Here is a 27,187-nt window from a genome sequence, read left to right on the forward strand (position 1 = left end):
GTGGGATAATGAGGTCAGCGAAGGTAGAGGTGGACATCGCGTAGGTGGTCATCGCGTAGCGCATATATAAAATGTGGTAATCAGGTGGCTATCCTATACCACAAACTACTGCAGGGGTAGTATATCAGCAGGGGTAGGATATAGCATGTCACGTTTCATCAGTAGTAGTAAAGTGTGTAACTCCGCCGCCACCTGCTTGTGAATGGCTATTTCGCATTTAATCATACGACAATAAACAACAATAATATCTTTCTATTACTGTTATTATCACTTTAAAAAACAGTAAAAATGAAAGTAATTACCAGTTGTATAATACTTTTGTTTTTCTTCTTTACTTCAAGCACAAAATCGAAAATTCTTCGCGGGGAACTCGTTACAACTCAAGTAAATAAATTAAATATTCACGAGCTTTGTTAAAAGTATTATCATACAATGCTTATTGATTTATATTGCCCTGCTATATTCTTCCATTGCTAAACTGTAATCATTTAAATTCATCAATCATTTATATATATTTAATTTTTAATTTTTGAACGTAATTATCAAACATATTAACATTTTATTTTTGTAGAATTGGGCATTCGTAGCAAGATTTTGTTTTCTAACAGAGAAAGGTAAATTCCGTTATGACTTTGTCGTAAAAGGAAGTCCAAATGAAACTTCAAATGTAAACTTGTTGCTTTATTATGACGCGCCAGATCAGTGGCCAAATGTTTATCCGTCAGATAAAACTTGTGACCAAAAACAGTCTATACTGAGTCCTGAATTTGGACAGATAGTACCGCTATCAGCAAGCAGTCAAGTAGCAAGAATATCAGGCTGTACTCAGCTCTATGAACCATGGGCCCAATTGCGCTGTACGAGTTACCGAGAATTCCGGTCATCGAGACCACGTTGGTGGTTCATTGCTTTAGCAGATTGCACGTCACGTACTGGTCTAAATATTTCCTATGACATGAGTCTGACCAACGCTCAACCAGGTAGTTTTTGGAGGGAACATTTTTCTGCTGATGAATTTTGTAAGTTTTTTAATCGAAAGTAAAAAACTTTGATACTGAAATTAACCGACGTCATTAATTTTTAAATTTTTGAAGAACGGTAAATTATAAATAAAAAAAACATTTCAAAAAATTGCAACTATAGTTTTTTTAATTTTCTACATGTGCATATTTTTATTTTTTAAATTGAATTGTTGAAAAATAAATCAAAAAAATTTTAACTGTCGGCTAACTCCAGAATCGTAAAACTTTCAAATAAATGTTGACAATAAATATTTAATATTTACAGGGTTACTACCTCTTCTGATAGCAGCAGGATGTGCTTATGTACTACTTGTAAGTTACAGTCTCTACGTAGCGATTCAATTACGCTTACGACGTCTGCTCCATGTGACATACAAAATATTTATGGTGTCACAAATTTACCAATTAATCGGAATCAGTTTCGAGATCTATAGTCTCGCATATCGAGGCTCGACAGGATTTGAAGCTCCGAGAGCGGCTCTCTTTGGGAATCTCTTCGAATCATGTGCGGAAACGTTGTACACTCTACTGATACTCCTTCTGGCACTTGGTTACACAGTGACCAAGAGTGTATTATCGAATAAACAAATGTGGTGTGTCTTTTGGTTTATCGGAACGATTGTCTTCCTCCAACTTGTTCTCTTTATTTACGAAGCCGAGGTCTTTGATCCCGGATTAGTTCTCTATATCTACGAATCACCGCCAGGATTTGGACTGATGGCACTCAAAGTCCTTGCCTGGGGTGTCTTTGTAACCTGTTGCTACCGAACCAGTCGCAAAAGCAGCACCAAGTTTCATTTCTACGCTTCATTGCTGTCACTTGGCTCTGCTTGGTTTCTTTGCCATCCTCTTACGGTAATTCGGCTCTCCCTCACTTTATCTCAGAAATGATGAAAGCCAAAAACATCTCAGTAAAAATATATCAGTTGAAATATCTCAATTTTACATTTGATAGTGGCGTAAGTTGATATTTTCCCTATTAAAAAAATCTATCTCGGATTCCCATATGGTTTCCTATAAGAATATTAATCTGTTCTTTTATTTATATATGCGTATCAATAGACGACAGACATAGAAATCCAGATACCCCGTATTCTATAGAAATTACTTATATAAAAATCCAGATTCTTGTATGAATTTCCCATAAAGAAATCCATCTATCGAAGTTCCTATATAGGAATTATAGAATATGGATTCCTATGAGTTCCCATTCAATCCCACATGGATTTTTTTGATACAATTTAAATTGAGATAATTCACCTGATATATTTTGACTGGGATATTTTTGGCTGAAATGTAAAGAGGGGCCACCCGGTAATTGTATTCGACATTATTCATTAATTTAAAAAATTTGATTGATAAATAAATGAATAAATATACATATTTTATTTTTAGGTACTCGGTATCACGTTTGCTGTTGATAAATGGGTGAGACAGAGTGTCGTAAAAGGTTGTTCCCTATGGATTATTTTTGTTGGACATGCAATGTTCCTTTATGTTACAAGACCAACATCTTCCAACCCACGTTTTCCATTCCACATACGAACATGGCAAGTAGTTCCCATTGCCGTTGGACAAAATCATAATTACGAACCAAGAAGAGGGGACACTGCTGCAATATTTACTATTAATTTAAATAGAAATCGTGCAAGACCCGCATAATAATTAATAAACTAACAACTACGTTGTGTAAATAAATTATTTTCTTAAGGAAAAGTGCCTTAAATTAAATTAATTACTCAACTGTAATTGTGACTGTATATATATTTTTAAAAAAAGTGTGTGGTAATAACGCGCACGTGCAATTTTGCTCATTATTAACAGACAAAATAATATATAAAGAGATAAATAATTATCAGCAATAATACTCATGTGAAATATTTATTTTATAAATAATAAATTTTCTCTTTAATTTAAATGAGACAAAATAAAATATATTTATATATAATACAGTAAAATTTAGTGTTTATTTAATCACAGGAACCATTGAGCCAGCCGTCTCTCCATCTTTGATTAACTAGACTACAGTCGAAGACAGGTTTATCTAATTTTTTATTCACCTCATTGTGGACGTCGCACAACCACTGGCTCAACTCCTCCCGCGATGCTGTTTCCGGTGGCCTCTTTTTCAACTGTTCCTGTAAGTCTTCACGACACGGTGCACATGGATAAAATTTTGAGAATACGTTGAAAAACGTTTTCATGTCTCGAGTCTCCTGAGTTGTTGGTTTTTCCGGATAATAAGCTGCCATCGTGTGCAAAAATGACCATGTCGCCGAGCCCAATTCATCTTTATCCAAAGGACAATTTTTTAATTTACGTTCAGCTGATATCAGTGCTTCTTTGTATTCAGTATTTACTGTTGTATTATGCGCCTGTAAAAAATTTAATATAATCAATTAGTTTTACTTATGTACATAAATTAATATGATCCTTAAATGACAGTAAAGTTAGCGGATATCTGACAATTTTTAAAACTTTGAAATAATAAATTAAAATGTTTTTTAAATAAAAATAAAAAAATGCATGTTCAGACAATTCAAAATTCAGTACATTTATTTTTTTTAATTTTATAATTTTAATTATTTAATTTTTTTATATGTTATTAAAAAATTGTCGTATGTCTGTTTCATTTACACACATGATCCTGAAATCAGTGGACAATTAAAAATTTTCGGATTTTTTTTTTTAATCAATTACAAAACAAAAAATAAAAATATCCACGTGTAGAAAATTCAAAAAGCTATAGGTGCAATTTTTTTTATAATTTATAATTTTGAAAAAAATCCAAACGTTGCAAGACGTCGGCTAACTTTATAGTGTCGTAAGTTAGTAGACAATTAGCAGCTTTCAGATTTTTTTTTTCAACGAATCAAGTACAAAAACAATAAAATAAAAATATGCATGTGTAGAAAACTAAAAAAGTTACAGGTGCAATTTTTCAAAATATTTTTTTTCATAATTTATCGTTTAAAAAAAATTCAAAAATTGTTAGACCTCAGCTAACTTATGATCCTGAAGTCAGCAGACAATTAGTAATTGTCGGATTTTTTTTTCAACAAATCAATTACAAAAAAATAAAAAATAAAAATATGCACTTGTAGAGAACTTAAAAAAATACAGGTGCAATTTTTTCAAATTTTTTTTTTTTATAATTTACCGTCTAAAATAAAATCCAAAAATTATTAGACGTCAGCTAACTTCAGTATCTCAAATGAATGTTTATTTTTACACATTAAATTAAATAATTATAATTATTATTAAATAAATTTTGATGGTTATTTTTTTATGATAAAAAATATGATGTAAATTATTACCTGCTCAGTGTCATAGGCCTTTTTTTGAATTTTAGCCCAGGATTTAAAGTCCATACAAGTCCGACATGGTTTTTCATTGGGATTCATGATTTTTAATTATAAAATCATTTAAAAATTTTTTTATATTCAAAAATAATTTGTCAGTTCAATTGACAGTGACTACATAACCATCGTACATAAATGTGTGCTATAGGTTTTGTTTTTAATTATTTACACCACAAATTATAAAAATTACTATAGATCAGAAAGTCTAGTAATTTTTTTTAAATTTCCCGCAGAGTTACAACAAACTTTTACGCGCTGTAATTTAAATACCACTGTCACATCTTGCGTAATTTATGTAATTAATGTTTATAAAAAATTCCATGTGTTTTGTTAACCTCAAAAGCCGCAGTATAATTTATAAATAATACAAATAATGTTTAATGATACAATTAATGACTAATTAAAAAGACAACTCTGTTTGAATTAAATAAAAAATATTTAAAAAACAAAACTGTCATAATGTTTTCAGCGAGATTTAAATTAATAACTTGTGGCATAAGAGCAAGTAATAATTATTACAATTTAAAATGTCATAAACAATTGGCTAAAAGTTTTTCTTCATTCAATTTTGATGATTTGAAGTCCAGTATAAATGATCATCAATCAATAAAATTTGACACTAGGTCTGGTTATAAAAATAATAGATTTTTTTCAACTGAACATTTGGTGACAGAACCAAAAGACCCAGATGTATTTGGTGACATAAGCGGTGATCATTATGATCAAGTAGAGCTGGATGATGATGAAAAAGAGGTGGAAGAATTTGATAAACATGAGTCGAAAGTTCCAAGAAGATTGAAGATGAGTCCCGCACAGTATGCCTATTTGATAAAAGAACATTTGACACGTGGTGATTTGACAGAAGCATTAAAAGTACTCGATCTTATAAAGAGTAATCGCGATAAACCAACGACTTTTATGTACAATCTTTTGATCCGGGGTCATGCTGTCCAGGGCGATTTAAAAAAAGCATGGAATTTATACAATTCATTGAAGAAAAGAGATTTGAAACCAAATGGAGCGACTTACACCAGTATATTAAACGCTTGTTCTAATTGTCCATACCATGCGCAGGCTTTGGAAACACTGGAGAAACTTCGTGAAGAATTTTTACTAAAAAATATTGTGCTGAACGAAGCCCATTACAACGCAATGGTCAAAGCCTATGGTTTTCACAATCGATTGCTGGAAGCTTTTCAAATTGTCGATGAAATGATTGACAAGAAGATAGGTGTCGGCGAAGCCACGTACAATTCATTGCTGTTTGCTTGTAACTCTGATAAAGAATCTGGCTTGAGACATGCCCTGATTGTCTGGCACATGATGAAGAAAAGACGTATCACGCCCACGTTAATTACTTACAATTTAATGCTACGTGCTATCAGGGACACCAAGATGGGAGACCTCAAAGTTAATGATAAATTTGATGGGTATCTTGAAGGCTGTCAGATTACTCTTAAAGACGACAGTACACCGGATTTATTAGCAAATCCACCGATAGTCTCATCTTTTGTTATTGATTCTATGGTCAATGGAGATGTATCGGATGTCAAGATGATCGGTGAAGGTGAGAAAACAAAATACAAGTCAGCTGCAGCCAGCGCGGTGGTTGAAACAAAGAATGTACTGGATATTCCACTGAGTGAAGTACATAAGAAAAATAAGTTGATACTTTTTGGTGGGTATACGGGATTCATTGAGCGAATGGAACGTGATAATGTCGTGCCAGATGCTAAAACAATGACACTGCTGATTGAAACAGTACCGAATTCAGAAGCTATTGAGAAGAATATAATAACATTGGCAAGAAAGAAAAAGGTCCAGCTGGACATTGATTTTTTTAATATGCTCATCAAGAAGAGGAATCGTCGCTGTGCTTACAAACAAGCTAAAGTATTTATTTTAATTTAATTTAATTTATAATTATTGCTGGTGGTAATTTTAATTATTGATTTGAATATTTATATTTCAGTTAGTGATCGACGAAATCCAACACAGCGGCTTGTCTCCAAATATAATTACTTGGGGAGTGCTCGCGTTAGGATGCCATTCGCGTCAAGAAGCCCAAACACTTCTTGATGGTATGGAGATGTCTGGTCATCGGTTAAATGCAGTTATTGCTGGTACACTTATTGCCAATGCTACGATAAATAATAATTTCATGTTTATTCTTGATATAATGAATCTTATGGCGAAGAAAAAAATAAAACCGTCAAAGGAATTGTACTCAATATTAGATAATTTTCAGCAGAAGATATCGAAAATTGTATTAAAGAAAGTAAGTAATAGTATATTGTGTGACAAGGGGTAAAAAACATTTTAGACCAGGGTGAAGTTGGCTGACATCACCCGCAGACTGAAATCGTCTTTCATCTTGAGTTACACACGAGATTTTTCATGAGTTTGAAAGTAGCAGACATCAGACAAATTTAAAATTATTAATAAATAGAGTAAATAATTAATAAAATAAAATTTAAAAAAAATGCGCATTTCAAAAATTATTAAATTAATAAGTGCATTTTTTATAAATATTTTTTCAAAAATTATTTACTCTATTTATTTATAATTTTAAATTTGTCTGATGTCTGCTACATTTACACTCATGATTTTTCATGATTACCTGCATTGGAACTTAAAGTTTCAGTGTCAGCAGTCAGTCAGAAACAAGTTAATTTAAGATCAATAGTGTCAACTATTAGTGTAAGCGTAAATTGTAATTTGAAATTTACAATTAGGCAGAAACCATAAATTCTTTGATAATTTTAAGGGGATACGCTACCGGACCTCTTTCTCACACTCAGAAAAATAAACGGGAATTAGAATTTTTGAAAATACGAAATTTCTAGCTCTTTGTTAAGATTTTAATAAACGCTAAAGACTCTCTATTTTAGGTTTCCAGTGTTTGTCCGTGAATTAAATTGAATTGCAAATCGATTACCGTTACCCCTTAACGATCATAATTATAATATTTAAAAAAATTTTTTTAATGCCAAGTTAGTCAAAAGCAATATGTATTATATTCAACAATATGAATAGAATAACATATATGTATTTTATCGAGAGTATTTCGTCTCTTCAAAAATAGTATACATCTACTGTTCTTATTGAATAAGTCGCCAAAAGTGTCAGTAACTGTTCAAGTATTTTATTTTGAGTATAGCAATTTCATCTCAGTGTACATATCAGACTCATCAGTATATTGGCATTAAAAAAATTTTTTTTTATATACTATAAATACTATTTATTATTGACACTAATTTTTATGAAACTTAATAACAGTCAGAACTGTCATTTACGAAAATAAAATTAATGGTCTAAAATTACTATCAAATAAATGACAAGTGTCAGAGTTTAAATTGCGAAAGCCTTCAGTCAGCGGACAGAAATTTTATTTATTTGTTCCCAAGAGTCGAACTTTCGATTGGCTGTAGAGACACTGAAACTTTAAGTTTCGATGCTGGTGAATGAAAAAATTTTGATTAAAATAATTGATAGATTGTAATTAATAAATTTTTTATAATTTAGGTAAAATCAAAACACTCAGATGATCCACGTTACAAAACATTATATTCAAAATTCAATATGCGGTACGCCAGATGGCAAGAAGAGTTTGGTCGTGTCAAGCACGACATGAGAAAAACTAAAAGATAAAATAAAAAATAAGACAAATTAATTAATATGTACATATAATTTTTTCATTAAAATATTAATATAAAATTATAAGATTGGATATTAATAATATTATCCATTGTAAATTAATAATTTATCTAACGCATGTACGGTGGTCGTGGTTCCATCCAAGGTCGACATCTTGGTCCGGTGATGACGCCTCTAGGTGGACATGTACCTCGAACACTTAATTTATTGTAGCCAGTGGGTCCAGTTGGTTGTGCGCCGCAAGTTTCCAGTGCTACAAAGTCGTCGACGTGCAGTGAGGGCGGTCGTGATGTGTTCGGGGGTCTCGATCTGAACGGATCAGCGCCTCGGCCAACTCCACCAGACGTTAACCCGCCACGTGAGCTCACAAATTGTGCACGGCCACGCATTGGAGAAACAAAAGGCATTTTCGTCTTTGCTGTGGGCACAGTTGGTGGCTTCTGGAGCTCGCGGGTATCACGTGAATTTTCTTCCTTCGTTTGTCCTGATTCCAGGATGTCTTTTGATAGAGTTTTCGAGCAAAGCATTTGCGTTGCAGTTATTAAATTAAAATCTGCTGGTAATAATTCAGTAGCTAACGCTATCAAATCAACGGTATTATTATTTTCCAGGCTACCAGTTCCACTGAACCGTTTTCGTGCTCTCGGTATCGGTGATCTTGACCTCTTGATTGATCTCTGTGAGAATTGATTTAATAACGCGTCCGGAGTTGGTAAAAGAGGTTCAAGCATTTCTGGAATCGGTTCTTTTTCATCTTTATTCTCAACCGCTGCTTTTAGATCATTAACTAACTCCGCAGTACCTGAAATTTTTTCCAACGGATGGGTTTCATTTTTATCCCACATGATCAAAGTTGCCAGCTGAGACAGCCGAAGATACAACGATCGTCTCTCAAATTTACCGCAGGTTATTAAACTTTCCAGGAAAGTTACTGTAAGTGTTGGATTTACTTTTTTATCCTCATCCTCAGCATTTTCCACAGTCGCCACGTGCTCCAAGAATGACTTCAACGTCCCGAGATTATTTTCTAAGCAGCTTTTAACGTGATACAGTCCGTAGTTGTGATGAGTAAGTGATAAAAGAATACGTAGTGTATTTTCTAATACATCTGATGAATACTTGGTTGCATTTGCAAGAATATCAATGAGGGCAGTGATTATTGATAGTAACGGTTCCTTGCTAGGAACTGAATGTGTTAAACGAATCTCAAAAGATTCAATATGTTCCTCTTGCATAATACTAAGAGTATGATCACAGAGTGTCTTAAATATATCTAATATTTCAATTTGTACATTTTTATCTGTTGTATTTTTAAGAGCTGAGCACATCATGTCAACAACTGGAATATATTTCTGATCTGATTTTACTTGTGCGCGTGATGTTGGACTTAATAGGGTCAGTAGAGTTGCTTTGACTGGTGCATGAAGTGCCAAATCACTGAGCAGTACCAGTGTCGGCCTGTGATTCTCTAGTGGTGATGCTGCTAATATTCTATCAAGAAGACATCTACCAACAAGTAGTGCTGTGGGTGCTGCTAAATCACTCAGTTGTTTACAAACAGTAGACAATAATGTCAGTAAAGTTTCATTCCAACTGGCACACAGTAATCTCAAAGTCTCAGCAAGATTTACTGCTTGTGCTTGAAGATGAGCTGACCATAATTTACGTAACCCAAGAGCGCGCAGTGTATCTTCATTCTCAGCTGTATCTTCAAGATATAAAATTGGCGGCAATAGCCGGGAAAATAATTTTAAACCAGGAATAAAATTACACGGACTGGAGGAAATCATCTTGAGCACTTCACCGAGCATTTGAGTCCAAAGAGACTTGGCGACGTTGCCAGCACCGTCGGAATCTACCGCTCGGGTGAATAGTAGCAGAGTCTCAGCGACTTCGTCGGCAAGTAGTCGGGTCGATTGACTAGAATTTGGTATCGCGTCTACTAGAGCATAAACTCCTAGAAGTGGTACAACAGGAGTCAGATCTTTAAATTCAGTTGCCATACATTTTACCAGTCGCTCTAATAATGCGTGAGTTAATTTAACACACGGAAGTAATATAGATATCAGTAATATTCCTCGGCGACCAGTAAACGCTGCCCGATATACGTAAGGCTGCTGATAAAAATTTGTTAATTTATTCATTACTGCGATCAACGCCGTCAATCCATCAGCAGCGAATAGTTGAGTCAAAGCATTTCTGTGCTTCAATTCGATGTACGCTTCCATTGGATCCATGTCACTGCTTGAAGGAAATATCAAGTGATGTAAGATTCTGCATGCAGTTATAAGTTCACCAGGAAGTGATGGCGCTTTGTCAGCGTATTTTCTTATTGTTGTTACAAGTGAAGAGACATCTCCGTGATTCCAATTGGTAGCTAGTGCTGCAACTGTTAAATGAGACATTACATCACGAAGTATTACTTGACTTCTCGCTTCTTCTATCAGAGCTCCAGCACGACTTTGCAGGACTTCTACTTCGTCCGAATAACGAACCATGGTCGTTATTAACTCAGCCGCAAATTCTGACAAGTCACGATTTGATAGCAGAGGAATTAAGATGTCAATAAAAGAATCTATTGATAAAACTTTTATGATGGCTCGCAAGCCCTCGGGAAATGTGAGAAATGAATGGAGTTTTTTTATAACCAGCCAGTCTTGTGTTGATGGATTTTTTAGGAGTGCAAGACACTGGACTACTTGAAGTCGCCATGCGATCACAGCACCCAGTCCTGGTTTTTCGTATCTTATAGCTTTTAATATCGACCTAGTGACTTCTGACTCCTTGAAAAGATACCAAAGTCCATCTCCGGTGTCGGCTAGGTGACTTAAAAATTTTCTCGTGGCTTTGATGAGACTTTCTGTTGAGTCTGGAGACACTAGAGCAAAGAAAATTCTACGAATTAAACCGTAGTGATGGAAATAAGATATCAAATGTTTACGAGGATTTCTGTTGTGCTCTCGCTCGAATTCCATTTGCATTCTAGCTGGTAATTGTCTTTTCGGTTGAGCCATGAGCGTCGGAGCGCAGACATACGCTTGAGTTAATTCGACCAGCGTAATTTCCTTGAGTCCAACTTGATTTATTTCTGACAGTAACTCGTAGACGTGAATTTTTCTTAGCAAAGAAACTAGGGCGTATTTCAACCTTGCTAGTTTAGCTTCATCCAACATCAACAGAGTAAGTTTGTATAAATTATTATCTGATTTTAAAAATTCTTCAACAATCTTCGGACTTATTAAAGCGGCGTCGAGTGCTCTCAGAGCTGCCAATTTAACTGGCAAAGCGACATTTTCACGTGTACAGAGTGTCAAAAGTTTATGCGGCGCTTGAACTTTCAAAAGAATATCAGCACCTTCTTCAAGAGCGCTTGCTGCTTCAGCTAATCTTACTCCTACCTTGACATGTCGAACTTTGTAAGCGGGTTGAGGTTGTGCGCGTGCAAGTTCCATGTCTAGACCAGCATTAACAATCTCAGTGATGTCCTGTAGGTCGTCATTGTCTGGGTGAAAAGACGATCCAAGTAAAACACAAAGAGTCTCACAATTATGCACAAAAACTTCTTTTTCTTGTCCAGTTACGTTATTAAAATTAATAACAGATTTAGCAACAGATCTTATTATTTCACGAATCTTTTCCGAGTTGTCAGCATTGTCTTTTTTTAATCCTTCTGGAAGTTTTTCAATATTCAGCAGATCTGGCGGCTCGATCATGTGAATATCTTCAGGAATATCGCAAGTAAACTCAGCTGCCGTTGGTGGCAAATCATCTGTCATTAATTCTTCGTCTGAAAGAATTGGTTCGAAAGGTTCGATAGCTTCAGTTACCATTTCTTCTGCTTCACGTTCTGCTTCTTCCTCTTCAGCGGATATGGATTCTGGACTAAGAGACACTAGAGACTCTGCAGGTGGTGACGACGGTCTTTTTATTGGCTTCGGTGTCTCTTCCGGTGTTTCTTCAGTCCACTGCTTCGGTTCACTTTTGTCCGGTTCATTAACCAAAGTCTTAACAGGAGATTCGACTGTCACTGGAGCCGGTTGGGCAGCTGGAGTTGGACTCGTTGCTGGTGGTTCTGGTGCAGTAAAAGTAGCAGGAGCTTGTGAGTGATTCTCAAAGTACCAGTCAGGTTGCTGCTCAACAGTTTGTGAAGTAGAAGGTTTAGGCTCTGGCTCAGGAATCTCAGCCGGTACTTCAGCCACCGGTGGTGCTGGAGGTGGAACTTCTGGTGGAATTGTTATTGTTTTATTGAGACTTCCGTACACCGCTAATGTTATTGTCGTGTACCAGCCCTTGAGTATTAAACCGTCTGTCAGTATTTGCTTTTTCTCGCACTCCAACTGAATATTGACATTTTGTTTGTATTCTAATCCGCCCAATGATTCAAAGGTGGGAGAGCCGGGCTTGCTGTAATTATTTACGAAGAATTCTATTTCAAACTGCGACGGATTTGTTGCTCTGATAAATAAAAAGAATTTAAATTTATAAATAAATTTTTTTACACAAATAAAATAAATAATAAATGAAAATTTTAAATACCCCAGTCGTACACCCCCGGGAAAATCGGCTTGAACTCTGGCTCCAAGAGGAATTATCCTTATTTCACTAATGTAAACTGGTTTTATAAATTGCACGAGGTCCAAATTAAGTTCCTGAACGAACATTAAATATAAATATAAATTTTTTACATTCTCAAGTAAATAAAATTAAATAACAAACATTAATATTTACCCCAGCTATGTCGTGTGAGAATGTGTCAAAAAAGATTAACTCAATATTATCCATTTTGATAATTAAAACAATTATTTTTACTAATCCTAATTTAATATTTAAACTTTATCTTTTAAAATTAATTCATACATATTATAATGTACTTCATATCAATATTTTTATTAAAGCTTGGTTAGTTTGCATTTGCAATACATATTGCAAATCAGGTTAAGTTCAAAGGTTAGTTTCGAATGCGCGGTAAAAAAAACTTTGAGTTATAAGTTTTTTTTTAACGCGCATTGGAAACTAACCATTTTATACGCTTTGCTTTATGAACGGTATTGATTAATGTAATGAGTTTGAATGTAGCAGACATGAGACAAATTTAAAATTATTAATAGACTAAATAATTAATAAAACAAAATTTGGAAAAAATGCGCATTTAAAAAATTAAAAAATTAATGTGCATTTTTTATAAATATTTTTTTTTTAATTATTTACTCTATTTATAATTTTAAATTTGTCTGATGTCTGCTACATTCACACTCATATTGATGTCAATAAATAATCCGAGTATAATAAATATATAATTTATTACTCTGTATAATAAATTATATAGAGTAAAATAACTAATATAATTTTAAAAAAAAAAATCGGTCTATCGGTTGACCCTGCAGGCCAGTCCCTAAACTTCCCGCTGTTTTTTGTGAATACATTTTTGAGCTCATCGAGCTCTCTTTTTTTTGTTTGAAGACAATAAAAAGTCTCGGAATAAGCACTGTTGGTTTAACACAAGAATTATCTAATGCTCGAACCAAAAAAATTAAGTTGCTTACTCGTAGAGTAAATGAGAATTTTAAAACAATTTTTCTCGGAGACGAATTAAAATTTTTGAAAATACGAAATTTCTAGCCCTCTGTTAAGGTTTTAAAAAACGCTAAAGACTCTCTATTTTAGGTTTCCAGTGTTTGTCCGTAAATTAAATTGAATTGAAAATCGGTTACCGTTACCCCTTAACTCGAGCAAAAAACTTTTGGGAGAAAATATATACATATATAGGAGAGGAAATTCACCGGTGCTAGGCAACAGCAAGGGGAGTAGTTCGACACTCGCCACGAGATCGCGCCCAGCCGCTTGTAGTGTCCCTGGCAAGATATATATCTCAGAACTGTTATATTCCGAACTTGATAACAATTTCGGCAGCAGTTCTCTCCTGTCATTCAACAAAGTAACAGTAATACTTAATGATTTCGTTTGCTTTAGTGAAAAAGTTATTTGATATAACTAATTTCTTTGAAAAAAAATTGTAAGATAATTTATAAAATATTTTAATTTATAAAACTTGATCTTTTTCAGCATTAAGATCAGTCTCACTGTTGATATGTCCTTGTACTTGTACTATTCTTCCTTGGTTTAAGATATCGTTCATACAAGTAAAAAGTGAGTTTCATCAGTGTAAAATACCAGAATAAAGGTTTTCTGGTCAATGTCCCAATATGTTTTATTGAAAAGTGTCATAATTTTATTACTAATTATTGACTCGACAATAAATTTAAACGAGTGAGTTCGGTACGAGGAAAATCAAATTGAACAATAGCTGATTGTTCTTCCACTTCTGCGATTATTTTCATAAAAAATTCAAAATGTTTCAGTGACCAGCCCTATTTGTCATTAGAGCTTTCAGGTACTGAATAAGGCATTTCAGTCGTGTTAAATTTGCTTCTTAAAAAGTCCAGCTAGGCTTGTATTTTTTTAGCGCGTTCGGGGAAACTTTGAACGCGCTTGAACTTTTCATAAGCGTGATTTATCCTTGATGGAACCGCATCGTTTCTCAATTTCAAACCTTTTTAGGTTTTCCGCTGGGATTTCATACTAAAAACAGACGTTTCACATAATTGGCACATTGCGTTGTAACAGTGTGATAAAAGTATCTTCGAATACAGATAAAATAGTATATTACACGCTTAAGACAGTAAAGTAAGAAACGTCTCGGATCACATGTAATTTAGAAAAACTTGACATTAAAATAATAAATAAATAATTGAATACAATAATGTTAGCGTCTCTGAAAAAGATTCCAATAAGAAAAATTAAATTTTTTAACTGAAACTACTTAAAAAAATTATTTAAAGTTGATTGACTTATGGGGTTTCTCAACCGAACGGAAAAAAGTTACAAAATGATTGTTTTTTTAAATGTTTCCACTCAAATCATTTATTACACTGATAAAATGAAGTATTAAATATGTATTTGAACTCTGAAACTCAGAAATTACAAAAAATTATAATTAATTTAAACATTTTAATTAGTCATATAACAGTCAACAATAAAACATTTGAAATTAATTTCCCAAAAATCGCGAATTTTAAATAAAACAAAAAAAATTATTTCTGTAAAACTAAAACTGCATATGTTTATTTGAGTCATTGGCTTATGGAGTTTCTCAATTAAATGAAATTGCTGTCACCCCGTTAATTTTTTTTAAACGCTGATTTGATGGATATTTTGATTGATTTCTATGGAGGGACATCCAAAGAACCCAAAAATCCAAAAAACCCAATTTGTAAAAAGCATGACTTATGGGGTTTCTCAAATAAACGATTCATATGTGTGTACATTTTGATGTATGTGTAAACAAAAGAAAAACACGATAATAATAACAATAATAAACGCGTAATTTATTTTATAATTAAATTACAATGCTATCAAAATAAAGTAATTGAGTAATTAACAACAACATTATGAGTGTGAATAGTAACGTTTACCATAATCATTACCATAATTCTTTCACATGCGATATGGGAACTGTTACCATAATTATAGGAATTATTCCCATATTTATGGGAACTTTTCCCAGAAAGTATGGGCCTATATCCCATAATTCCAAGTAATCATTACCATATCGGTATGGGATGATATTTCATAAACGTACTAGGAACAGTTATCATAAATTTCTCTCCGTGTATAACACATAATTTTCAAATTATAACTTAAAAATATACTTTTTTTTTCTTATAACCAAAAAATTACAGAAAAATAAACACGAATATTTTTTTTAATTCAAAAAAGTTTTTTTCTTTTAAAGTTAGAGAATTTTTCATTCAAAAAATGTCAGGTATCGGCAAACTTCAGTTTCATTTTTCTTATTTATTTTTTTTATTAAATTTACATCTTCGAATAAATACAGGGCTGATATCCAGCTGATTTTCGAATTTGAAATTCACGAGTACAGTAACAGCCATCTATTTGTTTAGGAAGAACTGTAGGTCCTAATATTCATCTTTTTATCGACATTGCTGCTAATTTATGACGGCGCCACATGTCCTCTTCTTGAGCTTCCGGTGATTCTCAATAATTCCTTAAGGCTGATAATTTAACATGAAAATTATCCTAACCTCCCTCTTCTACTAACACGGCCATTGTATATTTTTAGTTACAAGAAAAAGAAACAGGAGAGAGGAGAGAGACGAGTAACAACACGCATCGTGCTTCCATTCACCATTTTCTTTCGTACGTGCAAGCAGAAAAAAGTACCGGTTTAAAAAAAATATCCGGCGTTATTTAAGTATTATAATTATTAATTTATATAAGTAAATTTATTAATTATTATCTCGTGCATCAGCACGAAAAATATTAATATAAAATGGAGCAGACTGAAGAAGGTGATTGTGATGTCTTGAAAAAGATTTTAACTGAGGACGAGTTAACCCAAGTTTCTGAAACAGTCGCCAACAAGCTTAGAAATTATTTCAATGAACACTTTGAAGAATTTATAACCGCCAAAGCTGTTTTTCAACACAATCGACAAAGTCTTGGTAAGTAATTTTTAATATTTATTTATTCATCTATTTATATATTAATATAAGTTTGAAATATTTATTTAATATGACGCCATTATCAGCGCAAATTATTTTTGGCGGCAAATCTGTAAAATTAGCAGTAAAATAAATAACTTTTTACTGGATATTAAATATTTATTTTATTATTCCAGAGAAAAAACTCGAGAAACTACAAAAAGATTTCAAAGAACGTGAATTAGATTTAGAAGAGCATAAAGGAAAATTAGAATTAGCCGAAAATCATGTTAACGAATTACAGTCAAAACTTGACGAAGCTAAAAATGAAATTTACAAATTACAAGAGAATGTCAAACGTCTACAAAAAGAAACATCGGAATTCCGTCGTCAGCGCGATGCAGCAGTTGACGAACGTGATACTCTGCAGATGCAAGCCGAACGTCGTGACCATGAGGTCGAGAGACTGCACACTGAAATAACATCATTGTCCAGTCAATTGCAGGCCGCAGTAACGGCCAAGTGCCAAGCGATTGCTGAAGCAGAAGAGATTCGTAGCCGCGAAATGAATCTCGAGTACAAAGAAAAACGTCTGGATCAAGAGAGAGCACTTACAGCCCAGCAGATCAGTGCTTTAGAAATTGAATTGTCCAAGAGATCAATGGAGTTGCAGACTACACGTGCTGAGGCATCTTCACGTGCTCTGCTGACAGACACGCGCCTCTCCCAGCGTGACGAAGAACTCAGGATATGTAATGATTCTTTGACTCAATTGCGTGAAGCGAATTCTAATCTCCAACGACGTTGCGATGAGTTGGCGCAGAAGGTTGAAGACCAACGGTCTCATGAGTTGTCAATGCATGCGTCTTACCGTGAGGAAATCGGTGCTCAGACGCGTCTTGCTGATTTGTACAAGGGTATGGCTGACGAGGCGAATTCCAAGGCTGAAGAATTTACGACTGCAGTGAAAACGCTTCAGGAAGTGTTGGAACAAGCTACGGAACAGTACGGAGAGCTAGAGACTGAGTGTCAGCAGCAGAAAATTAATTATGAAGAATTAATCAGTCAGAAGGATGAAAAAATTGAAAAGATGACGAAAGAATTGGAACAAGCGAATGAACTTCTTAAGAATATCAAACAAGAACGACTAGACCAGGCAGTTGAACAGTTGGCACCAACTGCTGCAATTACTAGCCGCATATTAAAGAAAGGTTTGAGTTTAACTCAGATATACACGCAGTTGATGGACACAGTTAATGAATTAACTGTTGAACGCGAAGAAAACGAACGACTTAAGTCACAGATGGAAGTTATTCTTCGTGAATTAGAGGAACGTGCTCCTATACTTCAGCAGCAGAGAGAAGAATACTCAGTGGCTTTGTCGAATGTATCGACTCTGACCAATCAGTTGGATGAATTGTTGGCACAAAATAATCAAATGCAAGAGAGTCACGATGAAGCTAAACGCATTGCTAAACATTTGACACGTGAAAATCAAAAATTGAAGACTGAGTTGTCTGATTTGGCGAGACAAGTTTGTTTCTTGTTGAAAGAAGTACAAGAAAGCCGTACTGGTAATACTGTTCCTATGAATATGGACAGTTCAATGGACGCTGACTTAGCTTCATCAGATTTAATAAGCAAGAAGTTGGTGACTTTCAAAGACATCGAAGAGCTACAGGAGACCAACCAAAAACTTTTGGCTGTTGTTCGTTCATTATCATCGAGACAGGAAGAGATTGAACGTGCAACTGATGATGTTACCAATGGAGAAGTTAAAGAAAAACTTGACAGATATGCTGATCAAATTGCCGAAATGCAAGCGGCACAGGAACGTCAAACTAAAATGGTTGAGAATTTGATGCGGCAGAAAGACATGTACAAGACCATGTATCAGCAGGCGTTGAATAAAACGGGCAAGGAAATTGATGATGATGAAGTTGAGCCGATGGAGCAGGAAGAAAAGAATACTTGTGAAGGAGAAGTTATTGACAAGCATAATAAAACTGTTGAAGAAAATAAAGACAAGATTAAAGAGCTGGAAAATAAATTGGCTGATACGGAAGTTAAATTGAAGCAAACTTCCGACGAGTATGAAATTTATAAAAAGGAAAAGGCCGCACATGAACGAATGCTGGGTGAGGAAATTGATCGACTGAGAAAGGAAGCGGAGGTCAATTCGACACGTTGCTGTAAACTGAAAGTACAACTTGACTCATCCCAAGAACGTTTTAATTTACTTCAATCTAATGTTGCTACGTATAAATCACAGATAAAATCACTTGAAGAGCGATGTGCTAATTACAGCACGACAATAGGTAAACATGAGCAGAGCATTATTATGTTGAAAGACGATGCGATGTCATCACAAACACGTTTGTCTCGCGCTGAAGTTCAGCTGGAGACTTTGAAACAAGAACGACAGCTGCTTCGTGACTCTGAGTCGCGTTTATTGAAGGAACGTGAGATGTTGCATCGTGAAAGACAGACCAATGCACTGCTGAAGGCTGACGTTGAGTCCATCAAAGCGAGCTTGGAACGCGTACAAGCTGAAGGTCAATTGAGAACTGAAATGAGACTTGATGATTCAATTCGTGAGTGCGCTGCGTTACGTCGTCGTCTGCAAGAAGAGCAAGATCGTTTTAGAGAGCTGACTTCTCATCTAGAAAGACAACTGGCAACTGCTCAAGAACGTCTGACTGAAGAACAAAGTCAGGGTGAACGTTTGCGGGCTGATTTAGAGGCAGCTCGTACTGCCCAAACTGAAGCTGAAAGACGTGCTGATGAATTGGAAGCTAAATTGCGGGAAACAATATCTCAGTCACGGGCTAAACCTATTACTGGTGATGAGAATTTGGCCAAGAGATTACAAGAGTTGGAGATGCAATTAGCCAGCGCTAATGCGGAAATCAGATCACTTACGGAACAATTAAAGACAGCGCGACAACAAAATCAGCAGTATGGTGATATTGCTGATAGTACTGAGGCACAACTGAAGGAGATGACTGTTCAGTTTGAAAAACAGAAACGTGAATTGGAGACAGCGCTCGAAGCATCGCGCAATGCAGTTTCTATTCTGGAGAAGAAGGTGGCGAATTTGGAAAGTGAATTGTCTCAGGCACAGAGTGGACAGCAGGTTACTGATGCTGAGTTGAAGGAAAAACTCGCAGTTGCTGAAGCAAAACTCGAGGAATTGGATGAAGTAAAGGGAGAGTTGGAATTAATGAAGAGCGATCTACTCAATGCATCACAAGCAGCCAAAGAAGCGGAAGAAAAATACGCACGTGAGATGCAACTCCATTCAACAGATCTTCAGGTTCTTGCAAAACTTCGTGCCGACTCGCAAAACATATCAAAGACAATGGATGAACTGACTCGTGCGAAGAATGTTGCAGTTGAAGCCCTTGAAGCTGAACGTCTGGCGTGTCGTGAACGTGAGCAGCAGCTACAAAATGACATGGAAGAGATGCAAAAGAGAATTGAGGATCTTGATGCCCAGAACTCTTTGCTTCACAATCAAGTCCAAGAATTGAGTGATCGTACTGCGATTATGCAGAGCAACAGATCATCTTTGGGTGGACAAGAATCCATGGATACCAGTTTAGATTCCAGTGCCATGAATCGCAGTTTGACTGGACTCGAAGAAGATTCCAAGTCAGCTGAACAGTTGTTGAGAGTTATGAAGTACTTGAGACGTGAAAAAGATCTTGCTATGACTAAGCTGGATGTCCTTAAAGCCGAGAACTTTAGACTTAAATCCCAGGCCGAGGTTGCTGAAAAACGTCTTAAGGAAAGTGAAATGATGCTGACTAATCAGCGAGAACAGTCTGAAATTGACGTGGTTACGACATCAAAACATGCTGACTTATTACGTAAAGTTGAGACACTCAATGCTATTGCTGATTCCAATAGAATTCTTCGGGAAGAACGTGATTCTCTGCTTGCCAAGGTAACAGACTTAAGTACCCAGGTGTCAGCATTGTCTGAAGAAGTTGTACCACTGCGTGAAAAAGCTCGTGATCTTGCAGGGAAGAATGAGGCAATGGTTCAAGAGAATTCCAGCTTGAAAAATGAAGCAACGCGGTGGAGACAGCGTGCAAACACTCTTGTTGAACGTGCGAACAAAGCAAGTCCTGAAGATTGGAGACGGCTTCAGACTGAACGTGAAAATCTCAGCAAATTGCTAACATCCGAGCGTGAAACTCATGCTAAACGTATGGAAGAATTGAATGCATTGAAGACGGAGAAAACTAAACTTGAAGAAAAGATTGCTCAGCTCCAAAAACAGATACAAAGTCAGAATGAACAGTTGACTAAAGCTACTGAGGAAGCACGTCAACTTGGTCAAGATTATAATCAAGCTCTTGAAGATTCCGCGACATTCAAAAAAGATCTCGATCAATTGCAAAAAGAACTTGGAGATAAAGAAGCTTCTTTGGTTGATGTTAAAAACAAGGAGATACAGATACGTAAAATTGCTAAGAAATACAAGACTCAGTACGAAGAGTTGGCGAAGACAATGGAAGAAGAAAAAGCTAAATCTGAAGAAAATCAAACTGCGAGCAATGCAGATGTCGCTGTCACCGAGGAACGTGAAAATCAACTGCGTGAAGAAGGACGTGAAGAATTGCGTCAACAGAATCAAGAACTGGCTGCTAAAGTTGAAGAGCTAACGCAGCAAATAACTTCTATTCAAGCTGAAGCTGTAGTTTTGAAAGAAGAAATTGAGAATATGAACAAGACAAGTATGGATAAAGAAGAAAGAACAAAGCAATTGTTGAAAGGTGCGCGTACGAGAATTATGATGCTTACAGAGTCAAATAAAAAGTGTGAAAAAGAATTGGCTGAATTGAAAATGAAAGTTGATTCAGGTAGCAGTGATTCTGATCCTAATGAGCATGATGCAAGACTTGCGGTGATAAAATCACAGTTTGAGGGACGTATTACACGACTGGAACATGAGAAAGCTGAAGCTAATTCTGAAAAAGAGACTCTTCTTCAGCGAGTTGGTCAATTGCAAAGACAATTAGCAGCTGGAGTAAGTGGAGTCAACGTGACTGAGCCGCCTACTGCGAATATCAAACCAATGTCTGCCCGTGCTGAAACTCCTCTGGCCAGTATTCGACCTATGAGTGTCGTCGTTCAGTCTCGTACTGCTGCAGTTTTACCAACGACGGCTAATAATCCAGTGCTTGTTGCTCCTCAACAACAGCAGCAAGTTGTTCACACCACGGAGACCAGCTCTCCTACCAGTAGCCATACTGACTATCAACCAGCAAGCACAAGTAGTTCTGTATCACAACAGCCTTCTAATTTACGCCAGCTCGCAGTCCAGCCGCAACTGAGTGAATCCGCGGAATCGACGCAACGTGAAGAGCCGGAAAATGTTGAAAATATGAATAACCAGCAGCAGCCTCAACAACAGGCACAGCAACAGCAACCTTGTCAAGCTCAACAGCCACAATCCCAAGCTCAGCAGCCTCAAGACCAACAGCAACAACAGCAGCAACCTCAGACTGTTGCTTTAGTGAGTCCAAGAGTTGAACAGCAGCAACAACAGCAGCAACAACCTCAGCAGACGACTGGTAGTGAACAACAACAAACAATTGCCAGCAGTTCTACACCCTCTGTCAGTACATCACAGGCTTCAAGTGGACACAAACGACCACGTGGTCTGGATACCTGTGCATCTGGATCTGGTGTCGTTGAAGGAACTGAACACAGTCGATCTGAACAATTACCCAGTCCAAAAGTTAAAAGAATCCGCACACAAGAACTGGCATCAACTGCGACAACCAGCGGATCTGATGTTGAGTATCAGGTACCAACTTCCAGTCAACGAGATCAAGATGAAGAGGGTGAGGAAGGTTGTATTGTTGTGGTAGATTGTGATGAAGGCGAAGGTGGTAGTCATCATCAAGCTCAGGAAGAAGAAGAGTTTGACAATGATCAGTATGAAGAGATGGAAGAGGACGAAGAGGAAGAGGAAGAAGAAGAGGAGGAAGAGATGCCTTATGGTGTTGAAGGTGAAGTAGAAGGTGATAATAATGAAGTAGAAATAATTTTAGAGGAAGATTCACGAAATGTTGAAGTACCAAGACAAGCACAGCCAACCATTCCGACTAGTCAACCTCCTCAGCAGCAATCTGAGGCCATCAGTAGTGCTGGACCAACTGGTGAACCACCGGCATTTGTATCAAGATCTTCTCGTGGTATTGCACCTATGCCTCGTCAACAGCAACATTTTTTGCTCCCTCAGCAGGGTTATGAAGACGGCGGTGATGACAGTATTGTACCCAGCACTCCTACTCTTTTTGTACCACGTCGTGGCGATGGATTCGGCGAAGCTGTCAGCTCTCCCCAAGTTCCTCAAGGTCGTTTTACATTCGGAGACTCGGCAGCATCATCAACACCAACTCTGGTCACTCCCACTGCGGCTAATGTGAGAACAATGTTTGCACCCTCGGGCTCTGGTGTTGCTCAAGTCGTTCAAGAAGGTATGGATGACACCAGAATGGATTTAACGCAGCTAGAAGACGGCGGAACCGGGCGCAGTGTACCCACAACACCTCTCCAGGTATCGCCAGCCGCTGAATTGCCTCCGTCAACTAGCGGGCAATCTGAAGAACAAGAAGCTCCAGTTTCTGGTTCTCCAGCCGCTGGACCTTCAAGCGACAGTGGTATTGAAACAACTCCAGTCCCAAGTATCCGAGTAACTGATCAAGAAACCGAGCAAATGGAAGCAGTGCCCGGATCAAGTACCGCCACAACCAACGACGGAGTGAGCTCAGAAAGTGACCAACAGGCTGCCGAAGCTGCTGCGTCTGCCACCGCTGGCAATGTCGACGATGACTCCATTGACGTGCCAGCTGACGAGGAAGACGCCGAAGAAGAAGGCCGTGAAGCCGAAGCCAGTCCTTCTATCAACACACGACAGAGATCTATTGCCGCAGCTGCCGCTGCATCCGGGACCCCGGCTTCTGGTACCGCTGAAGCACGTGGCTCTCCAGCTAGAAGATCTAACCGGACATTTCGTGGTACCGGACGAGCGGGAAGACCCACTCCAATTATCTGGGACAATAGTCAAGGAGCAGTAGGTTAGCCAACAAGCCATTACTTATCACCTATTGATCCCTTCATCTCTTTATTAATTTAAATATTTTTTACTCATTCATTTTCTATTAAATTATTTAAGGTCAATCAAATCGAGGACATCCAGGGGGAATAAGAGGAGGAGTCAACAATGAAGTAGCACGTGGTCGTGGCTCCCGAGGACGACGCATGCGTCCCACTAAATATGGGTATCCTCGTTATTAAAAAAAAAAACTAATTAGTTTACGGTAGTGATGAAAAAAATTAAGCAGTAAATTTGATGATTTATGCTCAAAGTAAACACTTAAGACATTTATATAAATATCCAGTACCACATGTATTTATAATTAACGAATATTTAGATAAATATATATTTTTTTTTTATTGTTATCTTGACGGGTTCATAAAAATACAAATTGTCGTTTAAACACTCAGAGTAAATTTATATTTAAATTAATGAAAACGTAAACGTGGGTCATTCCATAAATTCCATAGCATTATCTCTTAAATATTAATTGATTAATTAATTTTTTATATTAACATTAAGTCGTATTCTTGGATTTTTTTTATATAAATAAATATATATATGATATGTATAAGAGTTGAAAGGAATTAATAAACCTCATGTATATAAATAATATTGTGAAGTAACTTATTATTTAAATTAACGGCAATTTATAACTAATTGATTATTTAAATGAAGGTATTAAAGATTAATACAAATTCGTGGTAATCAGGTTCATAACTTAATCATTTTTATTAATTATAATTAATGCTTTTTGTTTATAATTAAAGTCATAAATTATTTATAAATAGTCAGCATAAATAAAACTTGCAATACACATGAGTGTCAATGTAGCAGTCACGAGACAATTCATAAATTTTAAATAAATAAATTTTAAAAAATGCGCGTACTGATTTTTCATTTATCTAAATATGAATTTTTTATTTTTATTCTACTTACATTTTATTTATTTATTTATTATAAAATTTAAAAAATTCCCACTTAGTTACATTCACACTTATGACTGCAATGTCACCGACAAGTGGGAATTTTTTAAATTTTTGAATAAATAATAAAACTGTAAGTAGAATAAAAATAAAAAATGCATATTTAGATAAATAAAAAATCAGAACGCGCATTTTTTTAAATTTAATTATATGATCCTGAAGTTAGTAGACGATTAGTAATTTTCGGATTTTTTTTTTTGCAAATCAATTATAAAAAAACAAAAACTAAAAATAAGCACATGTCGAAAATTTTAAAAACTACAGGTGCAATTCTTTTAAATATTTTTTTTTTATAATTTATGATTTTTAAAAAAATCCAAAAATTATTAGACGTTGGCTGACTTCAGTATCATTTTAATTATTTGAATTTATTTAAAATTAATAAATTGTCTTACGTCTGGTACATTCACACTCACGCAATACATTTATAGAAGCAAGCTGATGATAATGATGATGGAGATAAATAATAATACATTTATAAAATGCACATTGCTGGCAAAAAGTTTAAGGCAACCATCCAAGTTGTAAAATGAAATATAACAGGTACATTTCATTGTGTCAAGTATCGTATTACTACTCATTAATTTAATTTACTATTCACAAATTATTCTAATTTAAATATCACAACTTTTTTTTACAATTATAAGATACAGTATTTTTTTTTAAAGCTGTTAGTCGCACTTGTTCAAGTGTTAATTGATGTTCAAACAAAAAAGTCACCAACAGGTATCTTGTGATAATTTAATTTATCTGATATTCCAAGACCATTGGCGCCACGAGGGCGTCAATGCGTTTTTTTTGGGCTTATTGCCAATTATTTTATTACATTTATATATATATAATTTTGAATCACTCGCGTGGTAATAAAAAGTATCACGGTATGTTAAGCCGTCACCTGAAAGTGATTCTTCTTTAACACTTACACTATACATTTACTATTATACTAGACAGCAGTAAAAATTATCAGCAGACATACAACACACCCACGCAATGTCTTTGGAATTTAATAACTATGATATGTCTACAGAAATATATATTTAAAAAACGACTAAAAAATATTACGAATAATAAATATATTCGAGACAAATAAATTAATAAAGTAGTCAAGTTATCACAGCCATCAGAATGTTATCACTTATATTATTATAATTAATGATAATAATAATTATTCTATTTGAACAATTGCACAATAAATTTAAAAATTAAAATTTTTCTAAATTTAAGACACCAGAGTAATCCGTGGTCTTTTGCTCTCCAAAGCCTCTCTCTCTGTATTATTAGCCGGCTCGCAACTGCAATTGTGATGCTGCTCAACAGTAATTCGCTTGAACGTAAATTTTTTGGTGTTAACGCTCCAAAATTGAACGTCTAGTTCCTCATGTTCGATCGAATCTTCCAAGGGCATGCACATCATTTCAGGCGAAGCACAGCAACCTGAGTAACCGTCACACCGACGTATCACCAGGTAAGCTGGTAGATTTGGTGTTTCGTTAGACTCGAGCAGACCCTGACTGTCCATCAAATCTTTGAGATGATAAGCACGTGGCTGTGGTTCCGTGCATCGGAATTTTCTGGCTCGCTCTACTGCTGGAAGATGCAGAGCTGACCGCGGCGAGGTGTGATTTTTCCGCGGCGATGGTTGATGACTTAGAACACACTGGACACTGTATAAAATCGTACTGGTCAAGATAAGAAGCTTAAGAGCTCCATGTACAGGTGAGTTATTATTTCTTCCTGACATTTTTATGTCATTAACTTCACTTAAAATATGATAGTTTTTACACTTGACCGGCACTTTAGCTTGTGGTGAACTAGATAGAGGTGCTGGTAAAACGGACTTGGAGTAATGAAACTGCGGACTTGACTGAGAGCTTCTTTCTGGTTGATCGAGTATTTATACATACGCGTTCAAGCGTCCCTTGCCTCATACCTCGCAAACTACTTTACACACGACGCAGCAACATCTCCATGCTTGTGATCCACCACGTCCAGTCAATGCTTGATTCATTGTTAGTTTTCGTAATTTAATTATAGACATTTTTTTTTTTATTATTTTTAAGGTGAATGTGAAATCCAAGACCAAGAAGACGATCGTCATTGCGGTCAAAAATTTTTTTTTCATATAAATTATTAATCATCGGTTTATTTTCATGCCAACCCTTCATCAATTCCCATAATCATGTCTATTAAAAAAGAATATATTGTTTATTTATAGATTTTATGTGAATTTATGACTTCATATTGCACTTCTATGAAGTATTATCGATAACTAGAATGAGTTTATTAAACCATTAAATTTTTATGTTTCCATTGAAGACTGGGTAATAAAAAAAACAATTGTTTAAAAGTTAAAGATAAGTATAAACGATAGCAAGTAATGAGTAATGAAACTGGACCGGCTTTCATTACTCCGTACCTACGTCATGGGGAATTCCCATGGTTCCATTGGAAATACTTTGAACCCTTTCCTTTTACATCAGCTCTGTATTCAGCCTCAGTCCTCGGGAATCTTTCACTCATTATTATTTTTCGTCCCAAGTAA

At 35.6% G+C, this 27,187-nt stretch overlaps 6 protein-coding genes across 7 annotated transcripts; 3 read left to right on the plus strand and 3 right to left on the minus strand.

The window, feature by feature from the left end:
* The first annotated feature begins 133 nt into the window (after positions 1-133).
* On the plus strand, positions 134-2,770 carry LOC130669536 (transmembrane protein 145-like). Of its 2 annotated transcripts, none has more exons than XM_057472489.1 (4): positions 134-172; positions 572-1,019; positions 1,288-1,877; positions 2,418-2,770. In XM_057472489.1, exons 1-4 carry the CDS (start codon positions 146-148, stop codon positions 2,682-2,684), a joined length of 1,332 nt encoding a protein of 443 aa, XP_057328472.1. In that variant the 5' UTR covers positions 134-145; the 3' UTR covers positions 2,685-2,770. The 2 variants fall into 2 exon arrangements, with proteins under 2 accessions (XP_057328472.1, XP_057328471.1); XM_057472488.1 differs by lacking the exon at positions 134-172 and adding an exon at positions 180-384.
* A 122-nt stretch (positions 2,771-2,892) lies between these two features.
* On the minus strand, positions 2,893-4,548 carry LOC130669537 (FAD-linked sulfhydryl oxidase ALR). Its single transcript, XM_057472490.1, has 2 exons — positions 4,340-4,548; positions 2,893-3,397 (listed from the first exon to the last, which is right to left on the minus strand). Exons 1-2 carry the CDS (start codon positions 4,424-4,426, stop codon positions 2,993-2,995), a joined length of 492 nt encoding a protein of 163 aa, XP_057328473.1. The 5' UTR covers positions 4,427-4,548; the 3' UTR covers positions 2,893-2,992.
* A 20-nt stretch (positions 4,549-4,568) lies between these two features.
* On the plus strand, positions 4,569-8,049 carry LOC130669535 (pentatricopeptide repeat-containing protein 1, mitochondrial). Its single transcript, XM_057472487.1, has 3 exons — positions 4,569-6,277; positions 6,357-6,662; positions 7,910-8,049. Exons 1-3 carry the CDS (start codon positions 4,844-4,846, stop codon positions 8,033-8,035), a joined length of 1,866 nt encoding a protein of 621 aa, XP_057328470.1. The 5' UTR covers positions 4,569-4,843; the 3' UTR covers positions 8,036-8,049.
* LOC130669534 (protein virilizer) lies at positions 7,933-12,975 on the minus strand. Its single transcript, XM_057472485.1, has 3 exons — positions 12,770-12,975; positions 12,578-12,690; positions 7,933-12,496 (listed from the first exon to the last, which is right to left on the minus strand). The coding sequence occupies exons 1-3, from the start codon at positions 12,821-12,823 to the stop codon at positions 8,152-8,154; spliced, it is 4,512 nt and encodes a 1,503-aa protein (XP_057328468.1). The 5' UTR covers positions 12,824-12,975; the 3' UTR covers positions 7,933-8,151.
* Positions 12,976-16,196: 3,221 nt separating this feature from the next.
* Positions 16,197-24,175, plus strand: LOC130669328 (nucleoprotein TPR-like). The gene is made up of 3 exons (XM_057472140.1): positions 16,197-16,563; positions 16,740-23,639; positions 23,738-24,175. Exons 1-3 carry the CDS (start codon positions 16,392-16,394, stop codon positions 23,857-23,859), a joined length of 7,194 nt encoding a protein of 2,397 aa, XP_057328123.1. The 5' UTR covers positions 16,197-16,391; the 3' UTR covers positions 23,860-24,175.
* A 410-nt stretch (positions 24,176-24,585) lies between these two features.
* On the minus strand, positions 24,586-26,667 carry LOC130669330 (uncharacterized). Its single transcript, XM_057472142.1, has one exon. It carries the CDS (start codon positions 26,384-26,386, stop codon positions 25,865-25,867), a length of 522 nt encoding a protein of 173 aa, XP_057328125.1. The 5' UTR covers positions 26,387-26,667; the 3' UTR covers positions 24,586-25,864.
* Between the last annotated feature and the right edge of the window lie 520 nt (positions 26,668-27,187).

This window comes from Microplitis mediator, chromosome 6, assembly GCF_029852145.1.
Source record: "Microplitis mediator isolate UGA2020A chromosome 6, iyMicMedi2.1, whole genome shotgun sequence".
NCBI lineage: Eukaryota > Metazoa > Arthropoda > Insecta > Hymenoptera > Braconidae > Microplitis > Microplitis mediator.